The following is a 9,325-nucleotide window of genomic DNA, read 5'->3' as shown; positions in this document are numbered from 1 at the left end:
AATATACACAATTAAAGTAGTTGTTCAGACAGAAATAGAAAATGCCATCATTTACTGTCATGTTGTTCCCAAACCTCCTCTGTGGAAGACAAAAGAAGATATTTCAAAACAATATTAGTATTTTTAGTCTGTACAATGAAAGTCAGTGGGGTCCAATGTTGTCGTTTTCTTTCAAATATCTTCTTTTCGCAGTTAATGATGACAGTTTTCAATTTTAGGTCCTAGAAACAAAAAAATGTAGCATTAGATGAGAGAAACGAACAGGTTTCACTTACAAGAGAAACGAGTGTTGCGGTTCTCTAAAAGGAAGTGGATCATAAGACAGGAAGTGCGTTTTCAGCCCCGTCAGCAGGAGTGTGTCTCTTCACAGCGAAGGGGAAAGAAGCGTGTGGTGTGAATGTGTGAGAACGAGGGAAGTTCCTGCGAGCGCACAGCCACTGTCACCATGACACCCGCAAACCCGTCCCATCTCTCCTTAATCACCCATATCCCACCCGCCATCCATATTACTATTGACCTGAACCATTTAGAAGCAAAAGAGGAAGTTTAAAGAGAAAAAAAGGCCATGATAAAGAGAGGTATTTAATTACTGATTTGCATGTGCAACGTGCATGCCACTATGTGGGTTAACAAGTCAACTTCAGGAATTATAAAATATAAAAAGAAATATAAAGAAAAAGAGTATATATGTATAAATATATAAATATAGTTAGATGTTTTTATGAGCAATGTGTTCCTTTTTCTTCTATTTTTAAAAATGAAAAAGACAAAAAAGAGCACCAAGAGGAAAAAACAAAACAAAAAATACAACAGAGACATGATAAAACTCATAGAATGTTTGTTTGTTTCTATTGCCAACTGTTCTTTGAGAATCGTGGGTAAGGTGAGCACACAACATGCTGTGGAAATGTATTACAGAGTTTTAAAAAAAAGGTGAAAAGATTATCCAGTAACTCTCAGTACGAGGGACTGCACATCACTCTGATTTAAGAAGAAATCCAAAACCCTTTTGCTGATGTTGAGCTGTGAAAGAGGCTGCCTGAACCTGGTGATGTTACACATTTATTCTGGCTATGAAAAATCCCCCTTTTTTCTCTCTCTTCCTCTGTCTCTCTATCTCTCTGCTATTTCTACCAGTGCATTTTGTAATTCCGAACAGAACTCTTCCTAAAGAACCTGAATAAAAACCAGAGAGAATGCATTCTAAACCCATCTCTTGTCTTCAGATGCGCGACTGGAGTTTGTGTGTGAACGTGTGCCTGATTTCAGCCTTTGCACGCAGCAGTTGATGAACGTTTGTAAGAGGACAAAAGCCTGTCTTCAACGTGTGCGTTCGCACCTACACGACAATCTGAAAGGGATTCAATCAAGCTCACTGTTTCAGGTGGGGGAAATGACACCACACATTGACAACTGTTCAGGAAGTGCTGATAGATGGATGATTAAGGATCTGGGCTGTTAACCCAATGGCTCCACGTTAAATCCCAAGTACGAGTGGCCCAGGAAACAATTAATTGCTGACTGCATCTAAACACCCAACCTTTCACTTAAAGTCAACTGTTAGTCACCATAAATCAAAGAAGGGCAAACATTTTACGTTTTTAACAAATGATCACAGACAGGAGCTGTTTAACCCTCAGAGAATGTAGTCTCGCTCTAAAAAGACAGCTGGGATAAAAACAACCCAGCTTTCAACTATTTTGATTCTTGCTTAAAATGAACCCAAAGTAGATTTGAAATGATAATTTTTTAATATGTTCAGTAAATTAACATTTATTAATAAGTTATGTTATATAAATGTAATAAATGTTCACCTTCTGACTACTGCTGATGCCGCTAGTAATTATGTCTGATTTTTAATTTACAACCTATTTTAGGGTCATTTTAAGCCAGTCATATAGTAATTTTTAAGCAATAGTATTGTAGTGTATTTTATTAGGGGGTTTCAGGCCTATTACCAAAAGTTACCTAGCAATAAACATTAAATAGAGATGAAAAATAAAGAGCTGGGGGGTGAAACCTTTTTGAATTTGAAGATAACGGTATTTTAACTTATTTTGTCTTCTGAAGGGCTGAACTAAATGAAAAAAAGAGATGATATTTATGCAAAATAAGAAAAATGTACACATTTTCATTCTTTTCAAAAGTTTTCACCCCCCCCCAGCTTGTAATGCATTGTGAGCATTTGAATTTTCTGTAATAGTTGCATACGACTCCCTCAGTTGTCCTCAGTGTTAAAAGATGTATGATCTATAAATCCAAAAATTGCTAAAAAACCAAAGAATTTGTGAGACCTGAAGGATTTTTCTGAGGAACAGCGGGCAGTTTAACTGTTCAGGACAAACAAGAGACTCATGAACTATCACTAAACAACAACAACAAAAAAAACAAAACAGCTGTGGATCATTCAGGTAACAACACAGTATTAAGAATCAAGTGTATGTAAACTTTTGAACAGGGTTATTTTTATAAATTTTAAAAACTATTATTTTCTCTTGTGGACTATATGTAAACATCTTTCATGTGAAATATCTTATTCAGGTCAGTACTAAATAAAAAATATTTTGGTAATATTTTGCATATTCTGCGAGGTGTATGTAAACTTTTGACGTCAACTGTAGATGTTGTCACTGATTTATGCTTTTTAATTTAAGTTTAACAGTCCAAAATCACCATAATTTCCTCCCTCCTCCTCCTCATTTGTTTCTGTTTAGTTACAGAGGCGAAAGACCCACATCAAGACCACCCTGGAGGAAACCGTATTGTATCAGAAACTTGTTTGCGGTTTATATTCACAGTCGCACGTGCCCACAACAAGCAGATTCATTTCCCACACTCTGAATTCAGCTCAGTTTCAGTGATTAATCATCCTGAGTAATTATCTCACTACAGCTTCCCAGCTAAGGAATTAACCATTCAAATTGATCTCCACCTAAAATTTCATTTCCTGTCTGCTCAACCTCCTGGCGCCAAAACCTCCTACCTGAAATTTCACGCACACCTATGCTATGTAGTTCCGCCTCCACAACCCACATTTACAATCAGAGTAATGACTCATACTTACTCACGCTGGTCATTTGAATATGAATCCTATTCACATGCTTCTGTGTCACTCTAAATCTTTCAAAATATATATATTTACTTTGCTCTTATTTTAGGTTCTACGAAGAGCCTGAAACACAATAATATACTATAGAAAGACATTATTTAAAATTCATGCTGTGAGGCCTGTAGACTCTAGTTTCACTCTCGCATGAATTATTTCTCATTGAGCTCTACTGATGTCAGTCTCAAATGCTGCTAGTTGAACTGGGAATTCAAGCTTGACAATTATATAGTCTGACACAGGCTACTAGCCAAAATGTTTGTGTGTGTGTTCAAGGGAAAAGTGAATTTCATGACTCATGGACATGTTCGGACACATCTTGCTGACTAATGAAGGGAAATTACACTTCACTGTAGTGTTTCCAGCTGTTGCCTTTTTCATCGCCTACTCAGGAGTGACAGATAATGAGCTGTACCTTTTATCAAAAGATTAGGTTTAGAATCCGCGTGAGATAAGTGTTACTGATGATGAGTAATTTAGAGTCATGCATTACAAACATGATCAGACTGAAAACCCCTTACTTATTCATGACAGTCTTGAAGACTTTGAAACATCAAGGAATTTTGACACCTGGTGGACAAGTCTGAATATTAAATAGATAAAATATGTCAATTTTTATAGTCAAATCTAGGATATTGGCTAGAAACTGCTTTTTGTAGGAGTAATCTTTATAAAAGTAAAAAAAGCTGGGAAATCAAGAGTTTATATTGGTTAAAGGATGGAAAGCATGAGTTTAGATTTTATTTTTTGGTCTCCCATGAAGATGTCCAAACTCCAGAACTTGAGATGTTTCTGTTTTTTAAATGAAATCCATACAACAGGGTGATTTTTTTTTTAAACATTTGCATGTTTATTGCAACCAATGAACACTGAAATCAGCTTCACATCAGTCCATCAATCCTTCTTAAATTAGCATTATCAATATATGCATAAATTAGTGCAACAGTGACATTTAAAACGTTTTGGCAAAGACATTTTCAAGTATCACACAGCATGTGTTTTGTCTCATACACCGTCAGCTTTGTTCTTATTTGAGGTTGTAAAGTTCATAGACTTCGAGTAGAAGACATCAGAGTCTCCCTTCCCTTCCCAGTCCAACCAGTTCGACTGAACGGAGTCATCTGACTCCTCTCACTGAACAATGAAGCAGCTCTAGTGATTCCATTGCGCTTGGGATCACAGTATCCACCACCTGTCCTGTATTCCTGCTGATCCCGGCCTTTCTTGGAGCTCATATGGCGAGCAGAGCCGGCCGCACAGGTGTCGGGCTGCATAACCGGTCCGTTCTGAACCAGTTTGTCCAGGAAATTCCCATCGAGGGAAATCGATTCTCGGAAAGATCCAAAGCGCGTCTTGCTCAACACGCCACGATGGCTCGGTTTGTTGGGAAGGCGGACAGAGTTTCAGCCTGTCGACAGCTGTTGCCATTATTAGTCCTCAGAACCTCGCCCTGGAGATGTTGCTTCTCCTCATCCGTGTCCATTTTTGCCTTCTTCAGAGGTAGAAAGTCAGGCTCGACTGCCGTCTTTCCGCGGCGCTTCCTGGAGTGCCGTTCAGAAGCGCATCGGTTCTCTTTGTCCTCTTCTAGAGTCTCTTGAGGTTTCACTGCGACCTCCTTAGGAGTTAAAGTCTGTGGAGAGTCTTTACTGATCTCCATGGGTTCCTCTGTGGCCGCGTCGGGGGCGCACGGAACGACCTGTTCCTCCTCCGCGTCTCTGAGCAGCTGCGCGGTGTGGTAGATGTCCCGGGCGGCTCTCATGGTCATGGAGAGCAGGAGACTCCGGTGAAGTCTCAGTCCCCCGCGCTGGGTCCTTAGTGAATACAGTTTACCAATAGAAACAGCCATGATTCTCTTGGCCTCGACGTCCATTGTGTTTACAATGTATCAAAATAGTTCTGTTCTAGACTTGGTTTCTATTTTGAAAACCTCGGCGCTTTGAGGTCTTCTCAGTGGATTGCAAAACTAAAAGTTTTCTCCTCTCAGGGCGGTGTTTTATGTGCGCTCAGGTGACGTAAAGAGTTTCCATTCCCCTGGGTGTTTAAACACGCCCCTCCCTTCGTGTCAGACGTCATATTGGCACCGCACTGAAGTATCAAGTCAACATATGCTCTGTGTTGCCAGGTCCATGTAATTTACGCCACTCTCGACTTGTTTAGCATACGAAACGAAAATTCCTGCTTTAAATTCGGTGTTATTTCAATATTAGCTCTTTATGGACTATTGTATTTTTGTTTTAATCTGTTTTTTATACTACAATTTATTTGAGTTTCAGTTTAAATTTTTATTTTATCTCATTTTATTCCAGCTTTATTTCAGTTTCAGTTATTGCACATTGTACATGCACTTTCATTCAAATTAAAACAGGTATACATACAGCAATAAAACAGAAATAAATAATAGGAAAAACTACTACAAAATACATAAATAGATAAATTTATAATATATAATCAGAATAATGGTAAAATTGAGTATAAGCAATTTAAAATGTGCTTCAATTAATCACGATTAATTGCATCTAAAATAAAAGTTTTTGTTTACATATATGTGCGTGTAGTGTGTATATTTATTACACATGGTATATATTTTGAAAATATTTACATGTGTATATATATCATTTAAATCATATATAAATATATTTAATATAGAATACATATATATATACATGCATGTGTGTGTATTTATATTTGCATAACAAATATACACTGTACACACTCATATATTATGTAAACAAAAAACTTATTTTGGATGCAATTAATCACGATCAAAAAAATCTAATTGTTCTTATTTAAAGAGTCTCTAATACTTTCTATTTACTTCAGTCAACAAAACCATAAAATTAGTTGGTTTTTATTAGTGAACTTGAATTTGTGAATATAATATTTGGCCAAAAATATAAGTTAAGTAAATAAAAGTATTTTTTATCTTATTCTGAATAATTATTGAAGCCATAAGAGCTTGACAGAGTTGCTTATTTGTGACCCTGGACCACAAAAACAGGCATTAGGGTCAATTATTTTTTTTTTTTTGTTTTGTTTGTTTTTTTTATCTTGAAGCATAATCTGCTATATCATTTCCATTGATGTATGGTTTGTTAGAATAGCACAATACTTGAACGAGATACAACTATTTGAAAATCCAGAATCTGAGGGTGCAGAAAAATCTGAATATTACGAAAATTGTTCTCAGCAGTGCATATTACAAGTTTTTATATATATTTGCAGTAGGAAATGTACAAAATGTCTACTTAATATTCTAAAGATTTTTGGCATAAAAGAAAAACCAGTCATTGCTACAAATATACCCGTGCTACTTAAGATTGGGTTTTGTGGTCCAGGGTCACATTTTAGTTTGTAAAACCAAAAAAATAAATAAAATAAAAACGCTGTATTTCAATGAAATCTGGCAACTCCGGTGTAAATGGCAGCGCTCTTCGAAAGCGTTATGACAGACATCGTATGTCATAATTGCAGTGTTTTAGATTTATGTCTGTATAGTAAAAACTGTTTCATGACCTCAGGTGATCTGTTTCTAAAATATTCATTACCTCTTGATGTTGATGTCATGTAATTGCATTATTTACGTGTGAATAAAACGCATAAAATATTCACTGAGTATATGGGAAATAACTAATTGCGTCATTTTACAGATTAACTGACTGTTGTTTGTTACTCTTTGTTATTTTTAGATATTTATTTTTGTGAGATCTTTTCATCGAACATACCTCGATTTCAACCATTTCTGTTGAAACCTTTATCGATCTCTGGCCCCAGTGTTTACAGTTCTTTGGAAGCGCTATTAGACACGCTTTTTTTCTCTCTCTCTCTCTCTCTGTTTGCTCGATGTCACGTTTCATCGCCATATTAGGAACATCCGTCGGTTCTCCGAGGAGTGAGCAGTGGAAAAGCCGTGACGTGCCCGCCGCTGCACTTCCCGCAGCCTCAGCAGAGAAGCAGTGATGATGTCACCGCGCACCATATTTGGACTTGTCACCGGTCCAACAGCCCCTCCCCTTCTGCTCACAGAAACGTAACTAGGAAGCAAAGCGATTGAGGTCAGATGGCAGCTGTCACTCACAGCAAATACGTGTTTCTATTTATAGAAAGGGCTACCTGGCTATGTCGAAATTCAGAGATTTTTTTCAAGCGCACCAGGGCTCTTTGGACTGAGAATTGCGTTTAAAGTTATGAACGTTTACGTTCTTTAAGCATACTTCGCAGTACATCTCACTTTGTTTATTTTGGTTAACTGCTCAGCGTGGATAGTAGTCTAGTTTGTGAATGCGTGTTTATAGAGAGAAACAGAAGATTTTATTAGAATCTGTATTGTAAACAGAATGACTAATCACGAGGACCTTCAAGCCACTGCTTGTAAAAATAGCTCCCTTATTACTGTTCTCTGACAAACTGCATTCCATGTGATCAGGCCTCCAATTAGATCCACCCTTGATTTTCATAAACATTCTTTGTAGCTGTGATCACACACACGCATGCACTGGTTTCAGAGTATTAATGAGGTCACAGCGTAGTTTTCATACGCACATACTGAATATTTGCTAAATCTCAACCCTTAAACCTGCTGACATTATTTAAGGGAAAACATGTTTTCAACCTATTTTTGATGCTTTGAAATAGTCAACACCATTTCAGATGTCCTCTCAAATCAATACGAGGACAAAAATGTGGCATTGACAGCTACAGGCAGCCTTTTAACAGGAGAGTGTGTGAATCTGTGTGTGTGAACAGGAAACGGAGAGTGTGGAGAGGGAGGAAGGCAGGAGACGGGAAGGAAAGGGTGAGCGTATGAGGTGGGGGAGGAAGTGAAGGAGAATAGTGTTACTAAAAGTAAAGGAAGGAGAGGCGACTAGGCGACAGGGATTTAAGCCTCTAGCTGGCACGGGAAGACATATGGGAATCTTTTAAAGGGTTTAACACACCTATCGCAAAAATGCATGTCACACACCAACTTGTCCTTAGCTTCGCATGTTTAATGGCTTGAGCGCCAACCAAATCGAGGCCCGTTACCTAACCGAATTAATTATGAATCAGGTCAGGACTGCAGCAAAGGTGTGCTAACAGCCCTTTATGGAAATGAGTGACAAACAATGCTAAAAATATGTCATTTATACTTTCTAAGAGACTTAGTGATTAGGTAATGGATCATGAAACGTATCCAAATATAAACCACTTTGTGTTCTCAGCAATGCATTAAAAGACTGCACATTATTGTTACATTATATGTGACCCTGGACCACAAAACCAGTCATAAGGGTCAAATTGAGGTTTATACATCGAATCACATTGAAAAACTATTTAAAACCTAAAGATTTTGAGAAAATCGCCTTTAAGGTTGTCCAAATGAAGTTCTTAGCCATGCATATTACTAATCAAAATTTACATTTTGATATATTTATGGTAGGAAATGTGCAAAATATCTTCATGGAACATGATCTTTACTTAATATCCTAATGATTTTTGGCATAAAAGAAAAAATGATCATTTTGACCCATACAATGTATTGTTGGCTATTAATACAAATATACCCGTGCTACTTATGACTAGTTTTGTGGTCCATGGTAACATATTATCTTTGTTAGTTTGGACTAAAAAGGTACGCAAAACAATTGCGTTCACTTTATGCATTAAGGTGATTTATGTTTTTTAAGATTTAGATATGAATATTTTCTGTAACAAAACAATTGCAACAAACGTCCAATAGAAAATGTATATACATTATTGTCACTGAGTTTTAGACCCAGCTTAGCTTTAGTATAATAGGTCATGAAATATAACACTTAATTATGTACTGGTTAATTAACGATTTAAAATTAATGTGATTACATGTACAAATGTTTATATGACTAATTTAATATCCACCTTATTTTTCCCGTATGAGCAGCCACGGCCATTTGTAAATTTTATGGGTCAAGCTGGGGGGGTTGGGGGTTATGCCTTTTATTGTGATAGGACAGTAGAGAGATGACAGGAAAGAGCTGGGAGGAGAGAGGGGAGCGGGATCGGCAAAGGACCTCGAGACGGGAATCGAACTCGGGTCACCGTGAGTGCAGTTGCGCTGTGTCATAACAAGATCATAACATAAATAACATCATAACAAGAAATAGTTTAACAGCTATGATACTGGGTTTGAAATCAAACGTTTGCATAGTTATGACAGAAAACACTAGTATTTAACAATGCCTTGGAAAAACATCTTAAAAATAA

The 9,325-nt window shown here is 37.1% G+C and overlaps 1 protein-coding gene across 1 annotated transcript; it reads right to left on the bottom strand.

Moving 5' to 3' along the window:
• Positions 1-4,007: 4,007 nt before the first annotated feature.
• ier2b (immediate early response 2b) lies at positions 4,008-5,330 on the bottom strand. The gene has a single exon (XM_051123430.1). It carries the CDS (start codon positions 4,974-4,976, stop codon positions 4,464-4,466), a length of 513 nt encoding a protein of 170 aa, XP_050979387.1. The 5' UTR covers positions 4,977-5,330; the 3' UTR covers positions 4,008-4,463.
• Between the last annotated feature and the right edge of the window lie 3,995 nt (positions 5,331-9,325).

Source organism: Labeo rohita, chromosome 11 (genome assembly GCF_022985175.1).
Source record: "Labeo rohita strain BAU-BD-2019 chromosome 11, IGBB_LRoh.1.0, whole genome shotgun sequence".
In the NCBI taxonomy this organism is placed as follows: domain Eukaryota; kingdom Metazoa; phylum Chordata; class Actinopteri; order Cypriniformes; family Cyprinidae; genus Labeo; species Labeo rohita.
The sequence above is the reverse complement of the archived record's forward strand: the minus strand, read 5'-3'. Positions and strand labels throughout refer to the sequence as shown.

Bases quoted from the DNA above. Each gene is read 5' to 3' on its own strand.
- ier2b (XM_051123430.1), bottom strand. From the start codon at position 4,976: ATGGACGTCGAGGCCAAGAGAATCATGGCTGTTTCTATTGGTAAACTG.